Source organism: Myodes glareolus, chromosome 1 (genome assembly GCF_982192425.1).
Source record: "Myodes glareolus chromosome 1, mMyoGla1.1, whole genome shotgun sequence".
NCBI lineage: Eukaryota > Metazoa > Chordata > Mammalia > Rodentia > Cricetidae > Myodes > Myodes glareolus.
The window spans coordinates 7,336,549-7,350,958 of record NC_142026.1 but is presented as its reverse complement, the minus strand read 5'-3'; the positions used below and the strand labels follow the sequence as shown (position 1 = coordinate 7,350,958).

General features: G+C 43.4%; 1 protein-coding gene and 1 long non-coding RNA gene across 3 annotated transcripts in view; one reads left to right on the top strand and one right to left on the bottom strand.

Moving 5' to 3' along the window:
- The window catches only part of Ccnyl1 (cyclin Y like 1), a 33,548-nt gene extending 28,350 nt beyond the window's left edge, over positions 1-5,198 (bottom strand). Inside the window, exon 1 of one of the 2 annotated variants that reach the window (XM_085699004.2) lies at positions 4,902-5,198. In XM_085699004.2, the coding sequence (XP_085555130.1) occupies positions 4,902-5,130 (229 nt within the window). In that variant the 5' untranslated portion in view covers positions 5,131-5,198. The remainder of the gene's footprint in view (positions 1-4,901) is intronic. The other variant, XM_085699001.2, reaches the window with a different exon arrangement.
- Positions 5,199-5,658: 460 nt separating this feature from the next.
- On the top strand, positions 5,659-7,378 carry LOC125416294 (uncharacterized). The gene is made up of 2 exons (XR_007236835.3): positions 5,659-5,987; positions 6,574-7,378. It is a non-coding gene; the product is annotated as an uncharacterized LOC125416294 (long non-coding RNA).
- The last annotated feature ends 7,032 nt before the right edge of the window (positions 7,379-14,410 follow it).

Sequence of the window (14,410 nt, the reverse complement as noted above, 5' to 3'; positions counted from 1 at the left end):
CATTTCGTTGGAAAATCTATATCAAAGTAATTCTTAGGCAAATATGTATGTGCTTTGGCCAACACTAGATAATAGGGTATATACATAATCACATAAGATCAAGAATTCCAGTGTTTTTTATAATTGAATATATATTTTTCTTGCTGTTCTCCATACATCACTCCCAACCCCTTTCATGAAATCTACCCTGAAGATGGCTCTAAACAGATACCTGATTTATTTTATGGTTCCATAGGTCCATACTTACTTTTACAGATACAACTGCATAACCATGTAGATATGCCAGTTTATCTTACCTGTCTCTACTGCATATGAGTTGTTGCCTATCATCTTAATGAAAATAATACAGCAAGAACTTTGAAAATATGTTGTCTCATATGACGGTCTACACATCTTTAGTATAAATTCCTGAAAGCGGGGTTTCTAGATTAAATAAACTAGCAATGTTGTTAGATTTTTGCCAAATTCCCCTTCATGGAGTCAAATCATTCTGCATTTAAAACAGCAATGTATGAAAATAACCTTCCTCATAACCTCACCAAGATTTGTCAAGTTTTTGGGTTTCCCATCCCCCAAAGAAGGAACTGCAGTTTTCATTCACATTTCTCTTGTGTGTGAAGTTTAAGGCTCACCGGTCCATCCATCTTTGTTACTTTATTTACTTCTTTTCCTTTAGTCAGCCTAGTTTACTCCCGAGGCAATAATGCTTTTTTTGTTCAAGTCACCACTGGTTTTCCCTAAATTACTGCCCGGACTCACAGCTGGTCTTTTGCATACATCATAGTGCATTCACACACAGCCACTAACCTGGTCCTTTTCACAAAGAACTTGTTTCGCTGTGTATAATTCTCCAGTGGTTTCCCAACACAACCCAAGTTCACATTGTTGTCAAGGCCAACTTAGCATACAAAGGCCTAATCCACCATCTTTCTTTAGTCATCCCCTTTTCTCTACTGTGTCTCTTCCTTTCTGTCATTTACAGACACCAAGTTTGGTCCCATATAAAAAGCTCTCAAAGGATCTGTCCACAGGGAAGTCTCCCCTCACCCTTTATTGTTTCCTTTCCCTTTTAGGAAAGTTCACACATTACTTACAGACAACAGTCACCTTTCATCACCTCAGTGTAAAACTGTACCTTTCCCAATAACTGCTCTCTGATTTTCTTCCTACCAGCTCATTACATTCTTGATGACTCACTACTGTCTATTCCCACCTGTCTCTGGAACAGAAGGATCAGAGTTAGGAGGGACTTCCTTTTCTATCACTGCCTCTATCTGGAGTACTGCCTAGCCATTCAAGGTGCTCAATAAACACGTTTCAGGGTACTCAAATCAGTAGGGCACCTTTCAGCTTTCTCCTATTTCTGACTTCTTGGTTTGTCATCTGAGATCAGACCTCTTAGAGCAGCAGCTATTCAGAAATAAAGAGATGAGATAGTTTACTAAGAACCATAAATCTAATCAGGAAGTTAAATGACAAGTAAAAAAGTCAGTGTTACCGTCAAACTGGCTGGCATAAGAACTAAATGCCTTTAACACCAATGACACATCATAAGGCACTAAATTGTAAGACTATACCACCTGAATTCTATCCAGAGGTAGAACACACAAATCATCAAAATCTGTTTTTATCTTATGAGAGTAGGCATAATTTCACTATGAAAGATGTCTAACCATATGAGACAGGAGTATCTGATACTCAGCTATTCAATGGTATACTAAGAAGTTAAGAAAAAGCAAACCATAGGGCACTGTGCACTGTCTTCCTGGAGCATGCTCTGGGGATGAAGCACTGTTTCGGGGATAGGAAGCACCACACACAATCTCATCTTTATACAGGGAAATGTTGTATTTACAGGCATATGAAAGGTTCAAGAAGATGCAACACCAAAATATTAATAAAAATGGCTTATCTGTGTTTTCTATAGCTCTTAACAACATATTAAAAGAATGGTTAATAGCTACTAGAAAGGGGAAAAGAGGTTCTGAGGTTCTCCCACATCATATTTGCCAGTTCTCTCCAAGGGACAGCGTGACTTGAGAGAGCACTTTTTGTTGTTGTTGTTTGTCGAGACAGGGTTTCTCTGTATAGCTTTGGAGACTGTCCTGGAACTCACTCTGTAGACCAGGCTGGCTCACCTGCCTCTGCCTCCCGAGTGCTGGGATTAAAGGCATGTGCCACCACCGCCCGATTGAGAGAGCACTTTTTTAAAAAAATGTTTTCTTTATTTATTATCTGTACAGTGTTCTGTCTACATATACACCTGCAGGCCAGAAAAGGGCATTACAGATGGTTGTGAGCCATCAAGTGGTTGTGGGAATTGAACTCAGGACCTCTAGAAGAGCAGTCAGTGATCTTAACCTCTGAGCCATCTCTCCAGCCTGAGCACTTTTGACCAGTGCAATAAGCATAGTTCCTAAAGTCAGAACATGAAAGTTGCATGAAAGGCTGAGAAAAAAGAAGCCCCAGTACCTTACTTTGTGTTACTGATGTTACCATCAGTTATCAGACATGACATTAGAGCCAATGGATTAGGAAATACTAATCTACGTACTTTGGAAGTTTTAGAAGTTTCAAAAGAGAATAAAGCAGATCATTTATTCATGATTTTATCTAAGAAATCAAAACAATTCAATTCTTCTCTATAAATAAAAGCTACTTTTTAAGCTATTTCTCAGTTTCCAAGGAAACTGGTATAAAATTTTCTGAAATACAGAAATTAAAAGCAAACTTTCAATATGTTTACATATATTTGGTATTTTCAGGATCAAGCCAAGGGATCTGTACTTTTTGGGCAAGTACATATCATACCATAAAGTAGTCCTCCAGACCTAAAAATGTTTAGAAGAAACACTGAAATTTTAATGGGAATATTAATAAACTCAAATTCTATGTTCACATTTTTTTTCAAAATTTCTGACTTAGCATTCCCTATCATATAGGTCTATGCTCACACACCTCTCACCAGTCATTCTTAATGTCAGCATCCTCAGCTTCAACCCATGATTACCAGAACATCCCATTTACATAACCAGTGAATTCAGGACACATCCTTACCCCTCCCTTTACTCATTCTCACTGAAAAGAACACTTATGAGATCTCCAGCAAATGCTGGCTTTCCATCAGTTACTTGTATTATAACTAAGACAGGAAAGGACTAAGAACCGAGCTCTACTATACAGATTAAAATAGAGTATCCATTCTCAAGAGTCCAACCTAGCACATCCGCCACACCTCCACCCTATTCTTGAGCACTGCAGCTTCAGTCATAACTTAACTCTGCGTCCTCATCAGCAGTACTGAGAATGCAGACAGACTTCCTTTGTATTGCGAAGGGACAAATGAGCATACATGAAATTGTGTTGTAATCCCTCAAGAATTATCAAAAGGTCCTATTTGGATTCTTATCCAACACTACCCACATTCTAACTGGTTTGTAAACCCAGAAGCTTCCCTTAAAACAGAACAGTTTTCATAAACACACACACACAGAGTCATGCAAGTAGTACATTGTTTAAAGATACAATTATTTTTGCATTCTTTTATAATATTTAAATATTACAAAAAGTTACACAAGTTTATCGATCATGGCCCTAAAGTTTATTTTAACATGAAGACACCAAAGGTCCAGCTAAAGTTTAAAGAAGGTTATAAGAGATTCCTCTAAAGAAAGGAAATCATTTGTAGCATTTAAGTGAAACAAACAAGCCAATCTGGCTCAAACACTTGATGATACTTTGTCTTAATGTCTATAGCCTTCAAGAATCATCTTGTTATCCTGTATTACTTCTCTCTAGACTCATAGGTTTTCAAGCTTTTAATTATAAAGCTTCAAGCACTTCCGCTTCTTCCTCCTATCTACCCAGCCCACCCTCCAGCGGTTCAGGATGCTGAACTTGTCTTTTACTTCAACGTGCTCAGCACTGAATAAAATTCTACAGGCAAGGAGGTAGAGAGGGAAAGGGGCCATGGGAATAAACAGTACAAGAACCTGAGTGCTTCACCCTCACTCCCAAACCTTTACATTACCAATTTAATGCTCAATTTTAGCTTTTGACTCCTTTGAAACGTCTGACCAACAATCTCTCCCTACCCCTCCTTTGGAAGAGGTAAAGTAAATGAAACTTTTAAAGTGGCGATGTATTTATCAAAACGAGCCTTTAAGGGTAAACTTGAATATGTGTGTGTGTGGGGGGGGGGGAATAGGAACGGACGGGACTTAAACGTAGCCCTGGAAGAAAACATAGGCATCTCTCACAAAAGCCCCTTTCCCAATCTCCTTTCTTTCTGTGCTCCTATTAAAACAGCCTATATTGAAGATACTTTTAATATCCTATTAATATCAAACACATTTCTGCGGCAACCTCTACTTCAACGTAAGTAAGAAATCCTCAAATAGGCTGAGTCCGGACTGCTTTAATATCAGTTATCTAACTAGTTCCACAGAAGAAGAACCATTAGGTTCTTACCTTAGGTACCATGTGGCTAAACAAGGACAGGGAGATAGGATGACTACTCCGAGGTCAGGGTCCTAGAAGTTTTATTAAGAAAAGGGGCACTTACGTACAGACACATGAAGTCTTGATAAAGTCCCGCTGGACAGTGCCCAGTATTACAAAGAGGAAGTGGAGGGGGCTGCAGGGTCCCAGGTCGGGATGAGAACAAGAACTGGGCGGGCGTAGGGGTGGGAGAGAAACTGGCCAGACGCAGCCCAGGAAGAATAAGGGGTGGAGACGCGAGCCACACACAGCCTTCATCCCCGGTGCCCAGGCCCGCGCCAGCCTACTCCGGGCAGTAAGGAACCCGAGGCGGCGGCCGCCTCCCACCTCCCTGCGGGACCCTGGGAGAAGGTGGAGGCCAGAGGTGCGCCGCGGCCGGGACGCGCACGCTGCCCCCTCACCTTCGGGCATCTCTCGGTCGCTGATGTGCTGCAGGTGGTGCCCCTCGCCGGCTCCGAAATCCAACTCGGAAGGCTCCACAGCCGCAGCGGGCGTCGGCGCTACCGCCACCGCGTCCCCGGCCGCCGCCTCGTAGGTCTCGGACTCGTAGTCGGGCTCCGCCGGCCCCGCACGCCGGCCCAGCTTGGGGCTGGCATTGGGGGACACGCAACAGGTCAGCGTGTTCCCCATGGGGCGCGTCCGCTCCACTCGGCCGCTGCCTGCGCCGCCGCTCGCCCCGGACTCCGCTCCCGCCCCCTCCCCCAACAATGGCGCGGTCGGCGCCGGCAGCCCCGGGCTGAGCGGGGCTGCGCCCGCCCGCACTCGCCGCCGCGCCCGCTGCGCGCCCGCCCGCCCCGCCGCCCGGCCCGGGGCAGGGCTCCGGCCTCGGCCGCACCCCCGCCGGCTCGCAGCCGCCGCCTCCCCACAGCGGACTAGTCTGCGAGGGCGGCGACCAGCCCGGCTTATTTAAAAGGGGTGGGGACCCGACAAGCGCTGGGAGACGCAGCCACTGCGGGCCGAGAGCGCGGCCGGAGCTCCTCCTCCTTCCGTCGCCGCCTCCAGACTGAAGGCCGCTAGCCGGCTCCTGCCAACCGGAACGCGCCCCGCGGTCACCTGGTGACGGGCAGCCAATCAGACCCAGACTTCCCTCCACGCGCCCGCCTACGGTCCGGCACGTGACTCGCAAAGCCCCGCCCCGGCCCTCAAGCCGCGGCGCGCGGACTCGGGTTTCCATTCATCGTGGGCAGCTTGGAGCCGGGGTCCTGGGCCTGAGCTGCGGCAGTTCGCTACTCGAGGCCGCGCTGGGTAGAGAGCTGATTCTGTCAGCAGCGGGGCTTCTCCATGTCTGACAGCTTTCCCTTGCTTACCCAAGCAAGTTGCACCGGACTTGGCCGGTTGTATACAGCTAAATGCTCCCGTCTTCCCAGTGTTACGTTTTCGCTTGCAGCTTAACCATAGCAACTCCGGGGCTCTCGTCTCCCTCTCAATAAAGAGTTGTGACTGTGCCTTGCACGAGGCCCGAGGACACGTCACCCTTCAACTTCCTCGTACGTAAAATAAGGACTAAACTTGTTCCTCCCAGCTCAGAGAACGTGGGAGCCAGCAGCTCACATGTCGCCTGTTTTCTCCTATCTCCAGATAGACGTTTCCAGATTTCCTTTAACTAGCAATGCCGAGAGCAGTTTTCACCTACAAAATTGAAAACCACGCAGTGGGTTACCTACAGTCCTAATTCGTGGGGATGGTAGAGAATGATTAACATTTAGCAAGTGTCATGTACTGGTCACCATGCCAACGGAGTTCCCTAACTCTAAAGCAATCCAATGTTGTTACATCTCCCAGATTTTACTGAGGTTGGGGGTGGTGGGAGTGCGAGATGCAGAAATTAAGTAACTTCCCCAAGGTTACATAACTGCTCAGGCAGGAGCCAAAATAGTCTGGATTCCGGGTGATCTAGATCCTTGTATACACTATTAATGTGATTGTCTGTCTCACAGTACCAGTTGAAGGAAGTCACACTTGGGGAAGTGACGGAGACCTGGTATTTGGTGGTGTTTAAGGAAGAGTAATCTTTTCACGTGCGTTTTTAAATACTTTCTCTAATTGAACCTTCAAATTCATTCTCTGTTCCAGGAGTCCAGGCTCCCAGTCATTGAGGCAAAAGAGAGAAGCAGAAGTTTGAAGACTCTAGCTGTCTGAACTTGGGGTACAAACACATCTCTGTCACGCCTAAGTCAGTGGTGTCAAGATTTGAAATTTATACTGGAAATATTTGTTAAACACTCACATGAAATTGAAGAGTCACTATCAGATTTGTGACTAGATCACGCTGGCCAATAAGAAGGAAGGGAATTAAGGATTGTTTAAGGATCATATTCATTAGGGAAGGGAGCATATTCATTCTTGCAGGAGGAAAGACAGTTCCAACCAAGGGCAGTGGTGACTGAATAGGGACAGAGAACTTGTTTATGAGGCGAAATAGGAAGTACTTAGCTATTGGATATAGAGGGAGAACAAAAGGAAAAGGAAAAAAATGTCTAAGGTTCTGATTAAGGGGACTCGGCAGATTTTGATGCCCCCCCCCCAGACAGTTAATGGAGGAAGAATAAGACTGGAGAAGAGAATAGTTTTTGGCCTTAAGTGATATATGGAAATGAATGTCTGGAAGTTGGACATTCTTGGAGGTTGAATGTGAACCTCTATAAGCCACTCCATCTTGTAACAGCCCAACTTAAACTCTTTCAAAAACAGCACTTTCACTAAAACAAAAAGACAGTAATTGGGGGACGTTTTCCTGCAGTTTACCTTCTAAGACTGCTTCTTTGGTTTACTGGTTACTTCCGTGGAACAACTTGGAATCTGTGGTTTTAGTGAGCGAGTAAGATAAAACTGTTCAGAACACAACAGTGGAAACTATTAAAACCAGAGAGTAGAGGAAGTAATTGAAGTTGTGGTTACCTTAAGATGTCTATTAAAAGAGAGGTCTCAGGCGGGAGTGAAGGAAGGAAACTTGGAGAATAAGGAGTTAAGTGGTGGTGAGGAAGGGCTGCTAGGATGATCTCTAGCTGATTGTGTGGATCTCATCCTACAGTACCTTAATGGACAGAGTGCACTGCTGCCATTGGCTGCCGAGGCGGGGGGGTGGGGGGAGTGGGGGGTGGCTGCCGAGGCAGCGGGGTGGCTAAAGGCTGTATGTGCAGGTTAGATGGTGACGAGTAGGGAAATGGATAGATGAGAAAGTGTATCACTTGCTTTTCTTGTTGCTGTCACAAAGTACCTGACAGAAGCAACTTAAGATTTGTTTTGGCTCACACTTTGCAGAGTCCAGTCTATCATGGTGGGGAAGGTATGGTGGCAGGAACTCACAGCCTGCTTCTCACATTCCAGTGCACCAGGGGCAGAGCATTTCAGGAAACCAGAAGGGATATCACTTTCAGGGCCATCCCCAACAAGCCACACATTAGCTAGAGGTACACCTAAGGTTCTAACCGCTGGGGACCAAGTGTTTAGACACTGGAGCTTACAAAGATCACCGCGCATCGAAACCACAACAGAGAATGAGGCGAGGCTAGCCGGGTTATATAGCGAGACCTTATCTGGGTTAGGTAAGCTTGGGAAGCAGAAGCGGGGGTGGGGCTTGGGAGACCTGTGTGACATGGAGACATTTCTGGTAGAGAAATTTGGGGAAAGTTCACTTTGTGACCCCTATCTTCCGTAGGTTTCAGTTGGAAATAACTGTGGAAACAAGGAAGTATGTGTAGATGTCTACAGCTCCCAGAAAGGTTATACTTGAAACCATGTTATACATGAAAACCAAATACCTCTTATACGGGCTAGTTTTACGTCAACATGACACAAGCTAAAATCTTCTGAGAGGAGGGAACGTCGATTAAGAAAGCGCCTCCATGAGATCAGGCTGTAGGCAGACTTGCAAGGCATTTTCTTAATGATTGATGGGGGAGGACCCAGCCTATGGTGGGTGGTGCCATCCTGGGTTGATGGTCCTGGCTTCTGTAAGAAAACTGGCTGAGCAAGCCAGAATGAGCAGGTCAGTAAGCAGCACTCCTCCATGGCCTCTGCATCGGCTCCTGCCTCCAGGTTCCTGCCCTGTTTGAGCTCTGTCCTGACTTCCTTCAGTGATGAACAGTGATGTGGAAGTGTAAGCCAAACACACCCTTTCCTCCCAAGTTGTTTTCATTCATGGTGTTTCAGCACAGCAATAGGAGCCCTCGCTAAGACACCATCGCTCCTCACGTCCCGATACCACAGTTAGAGGCAGCTGAAGTCCTTGTCTGAAATAGCACAGTGTTTACGTATAACCTACTCGTGTACATTCGCTCGTGTATTTCAGATCACCTCTAACCTAACTTAATGTCAGTGCCATATAAATAGGTGCAATACGGTAATATTTATAGAGCAATGACAAAAAAATGTATGTGCTTGGTACAGATGCAAGTTATTTAAAATATTTTCAGTTCACTGCTCATTTGACCCGTGGAGGCAGAGCCACAGATGCTAGAGCGCCAATGTCACTTCCCTCAAGTGTGGGGAATTGAAGAGGTGTTTGAGCAAAATTCATGGAGCCCAACTCTAAACAGGTTTATCACAAAAGAGGAAAGTGGCATTAGTTATTCTTTCCAAGAAGTTAAAAGAAATAGCAACATTTGAGGAGGAGTAAGCAGAAATTAAGGAAATACAATATATTTGTAAAAAAAGATGGACATTTGCAAACCCTCTAGCCACATGTAAGACCACAAAAAGGACTCAAGAGACTATTAGTCTTTAAACTGGAAGAAGAGGTTACCTCAAAAGTCAAGAGAGCAGAGGAGATTAATTTTTAATTTAATTCTGTTTAAAGCATTTAGTTAAGTATTGATGACAAAAAAAAAAAAACCATTAAAACATGAGAAACCACGGTGGAATGTGAGTATTCAGTGAGGCCTCGTTTCCGTAACCAATGTTTAGTTAAATCCTCAAGACCTAGTGATTGTGCTCTGTGGCAAAAATATTGTGGGAAATTCCAGATATATTGCTGCATACCATTTTATATGTCTTCTGTTGACTTGAGGAAATGTCTAAGATCAGATTACAAGAGAGTGCCAGCACATAACAATAGATGTTCACAAACAGATGAGCAGGGCGTTGAAAGTTAAATAATTAAAAACATAATCAAAATATTGTAAACCATTGTTTTGAAAATGCTTAACTTTCAAGGAATAGTAGAAAACATGTTTTTAAAGATTACCCATCTTTCTGGAAGGTGCTATACAAACAATAAACTTGTAATCCTGTGGTAATTATTAAGTGAAAACTTGAGTTTGTAAGAGAAACTGAGGTTTTGTTTATATATGAGTCTGTAGTATATTCAGTGATTGATCTTCACTGATTACCTGTTCAATTGAGGAAACAGTCTCTACCTATTGTGTCTTTATTCCACGTAGTTAAAGAAAGGAAGAAGACAGGAGATTGTTCAGAACACCCATATAACATAGTGTTTCTATATCATTGGTTTAATCTTTCTTCCTGTTATGGTGTTTGTGTCAAGTGTTTTATCAAAGCAGTGAAGTTTGACATCCTATTCATAGAGGAGTGATATGTGCGTATATATTTTTCTGAGTAGAGAATCTACAGTTACTATCATATTCAAGGTCTGTAAACAAAATTTTAAAGAATTATTATAACACCTGGCATGATGTACATCAATTTGACTTCTCTTACTCTTAAATAAGAGAATTCAAATAATCATAATCTGGTTTTTCAGTAATTTAGGCATTTGCTGGTACTGGTAGGCCATCTTAATAAACCGTCTCTGCATTCCTCAACCATCTCCTGTCTTCTTTCCTTTCATAGTACATGGGATGAGAGCACTAATTTATTTGAAACAGTGCTCTGAAAAAGAATGTCAGTTCATCCCATCAGGACAGCGTCTGTCCCCAATGTCGTCTGTGATAGAGTTCCTAGTATTGTGTATTTTATGTGGACAGCCCCAGGAAAAGCTTGCATTTGGAGAGAGACTGGGCTTTTCCTTTGCTTTCCTAGCTCTCTGCTTTTCCCATCTCATGGTCTGTGTGTTTCTGTGGGTATTTTATCTCCCACACAGCAGCTACACCTGAATCCACTGAGGTTTTAACTACCTTCTGCAGCCCCCCCGGCCCGCAGTCAGCGCCACAACCCTGCTCAGGCCATGGCAAGTCTCATTCATCATTCATATGTGGGGTGAAAACCTGCTGCTCAGAGAGGCCAACAAGCAACCAGCTGACCTTCAGTTTTGGCCAGAGACACAACAAGAAAGTGTCTCTCCAAACCAAAAAATACCTCGAATCTCCAAGTCCCTCCTTACTCCTTCCTGTGTGTCTCTCTATCCATATTCCTGGCTCTTCCTACTCTCTATGGCTAATTCCTGCCAAATAGTCACTGGCAGGATCACTCCCTGATCCAAGGTTGATTTTATTAACACAGTCTTGGGGTTTCACAGTGCAGTCAAATATCCCACAACATTCTGGTTTCACTTGTCTAAATGCTGCAGAAATCTAAAATGTCCCTTAGCCCTTAGATCCTCTCTTAGATATGTCGGGGAGAAGACAGTGTTCAGGATTTTCTAAGTCAGACACCAGCTCTCCTCCCTGCTCCAAGGACTTTCATAATATGTGATCGCTCAGGTTGTTTGATGGAAGAGTCCACCCTCTACACTTGATCAGGAAATAAACTCACTTGGAATCTATTTTGGAACAAGACATCTACAGCTGTTCCAGTCATTGTTGGAACAGTTATTTCCTTCATTCCTGTCGCTGTCTCCTCCATTTACCTGCTTCACTGTTTATTTCTCTCGTGTGATATCTTAGGACTTTAGAATATATCAACCCCCTTTATATTTATATTTTCAGTTTTATTTATGTGCATGGGCATTGTGTCTGTGTAGTCTAGTGCTCTTGAGGGCCGTGGGCAGTCACTGGATCCCAGGACTAGAGTTACAGATACTTGTGAGCTGCCTCATGGACGTTAGGAATCTGGAAGAGCAGCCAGTACTCTTAACGGCTGAACTATCTTTCCATCCCTACTTTTATTTATTAATTGTGTGTGTGTGTGTGTGTGTGTGTGTGTGTGTGTGTGTGTACACAAGTGCAGGTTTCCTGAAGTCTGGAAGAGGGTGTTGGGTTCCTGGAAGTGGAATTACAGGTGGCTGTGAGTTGCTTTACAGGTGCTGGGAACTGAACTTGGGTCCTCTCCCAGAACAGTATGTGTTCTTAACTGCTAAGCCATCTCTACAAGCCTCCGAATTTCTCTATTAAAGGGAACCTTTGACCAAGTGAAACAAGTTTCTCTTACATTAGAAACATTTTCTAGCAATGATTTGACATGTTCCCTTCGGTTCTTCCAGAAGCCTTTTTGACAGCAGCCTCTTCAGATGAGCCGACATTAGAAAGACAGTGCTGGAGGGGAAAAGGAGTTTCATTAAACTTGACAGCAATGAACAGTTTAAAGAGGCCTTTTTAGCCTAGTTTGTCTTCTTAGAAAAGAAGCTGCGACTTAGGGCATAATCTTTTCCTTATAATGGTTCTATTACCCTGTTGTCAAAATAATCTTTACTATCACGACACAACTTTCCCTGAAATAACTCTAGAATCATGCTGTCAGAAGACATTTGCACAGCAATCTCAGGGGCTGCAGGGGGCAGGGAACTGATCTTGGCAGATGCCCTATGGAAAACTTATTTTTTAAGAAAAGAAACTCCCAAACCCCAACAATCTAGGTTGGCTTAGATTCTTCTGGAGTGAGCCTGCCTATTTTAATAGGTTTTCAAAGGATGAGTGGTCATACTTGACTTCTTGAGGCATAGACTATGACCCCAAATTTAGTAACATGGTGTCTTCTGGGTACTTAGGTGGAAAAGGGCAATATTCTCCTCTGACCTGTGTCTTCCAATGTCTTTCCCACAGATGGAAAAGATTATTCCCTTGAAAATATATCTGGTTATTCAATAAATGTTCTGTGTGGGAGGAGTAGAGAAAGCCTGAAACCATAGGAGCAATAAAAACTCGATTGTCCAATCTAGTTCTGTCCTGTTCTTTGCTGCCAAAATCAGGAATCCAGGATAGCAGCTCATCTTGGCCATCTGGTCAACCTGTACTTGTTCCCTGGGATTTATCTGGGACAGAGTTTGTTCTACAGTGCTTCTCACATTCCCTTAAGACAGGTTCTGTCTCTTTCTTGTAAGGAGTTATTTTGCAATGTCAAACTGTAGAGAAATATGCTCTCACATTGTACGGTAATTGCTTTCATGTCTGACAACCCTGTGGTAACCAGTTTCTGAGAACAGAAGCCTTCTGTTTTACATTTCCTTAGCTCTACGTGTATACCCAGCTTAGTACATTTGTGAGTGCATCAATGAGAAAAAAATAGCATGGACCAACATCAGAAGTTGAGAACTATTTAAAGCCATTTGTTTTTTTCCAATATCCTCCTTTATGCCTCTGTTTCTAGCTTCTCTTCTTCTGTAGCGTCTCTTTAAAACAACCATCATTTTATAATAATCTCATAACTAGAAGTCAGGGAATGAATCAGGACATGTATCACTGCTTAAGAAACAGAGGATACAGCAGGAGTGGACCAATTTAGCAACGGAAATGACCAAATTGGCTTACCAGCAGTATCAGTTCCGACTGAGCTTAGATCTTCCATTCTTCTCCCTGCCTTGACTCTGAGGCTAGAATGTCCATGATGGCTTCTTCATTGCATGTCAGGTACCTGGTTTACAAAGTTTGCAACATCTGGGACTGACTAGACACATCTGGGTTTTCTCAAGAGCAACCAGATTTCTTATGATACAGGTGTATCATATTTTCAGTAAAGACATCAGCCTAAAATTACAGAGGAAGAAGAGCTGTGGTCAGCCTCACTCCTTTTTGGGGGAAAAATCCCTCGAAGCCAGTTCCTGTTATGTCCAGACTGTTAGGGAGTAGTCCTCTTCTATGCTGTAAAGATTTGCCACTGGAATTGGTTAAATAAAATGCTGATTGGCCAGTAGCCAGGCAGAAAGTATAGGTGGGGCAACCAAACTAAGAATGATAGGAAGGAAAAGGGTGGAATCAGGAGACAGCCAGTGACTGAGCAAACAGGACATAAAAAATGAGATAACAAGCCATGCATGAGTCACATGCAAAGCATAAATAGAAATACAGGTTAATGTAAGGATAAGAGTAAGTTAGTAATAAACCTGAGCTATCAGCTGAACATTTATAAATAATTTTAAGGCTCTTTGTGTTTATTTGGGAGTTGCCAAATAAACTTATGGGACAGAAACTTCTGCCTATACCACTGCTGCTCTTATTTATTCAGTACTTTAAAATGGATAAGCTAAAGCTATTGGAGCCAGATCTCAGTGTAGTATCCAGAGAGACCGTGACCCCGTGGCCCTTAGGGGTTGGTTTGTTTGTTTGTTTGTTTGTTTGTTTGGAGAGAGGGTCTTAGTGTGTAGCCAAACTTGTGATCCTCACTATGCAGCCTTCCTAGTGTTGGGAGTTACATGTATGTGCCACCAAGTCCAGCAACCTTTGAGTTTTTAGTAGGTAGAAAGACCGTGGGTTCACAGTTGACTTCAGAAGTGATTACACTCAGTTAATTCCATATTATAATGTCTCCTTACACATTGACTGAAACTGAAAATAGTAATAGAGGAAAAACCTTCAGACTTACACACTAAGAACCTTGCATTTTCCTGGTAATTCTATCCATAGAGAAATCTATAATCTATAGTTTGAGCAGATAAGAACTCCTACAGAGAAAGAAGCCATTACAGAAGACAGTGTCCTAAGTGAAATTATGCTGCTTTTAACTAGCAACTACCAAATAGACAGATACTGAGTACAAAACCATATCCGTGACAGTCACCTACAAGGTGATAGTTCAGATTCTCAGGCAAACCTCCCATGGGCCAGCGACATGCTAAACCCATCATATGAAGGTAGTAGAA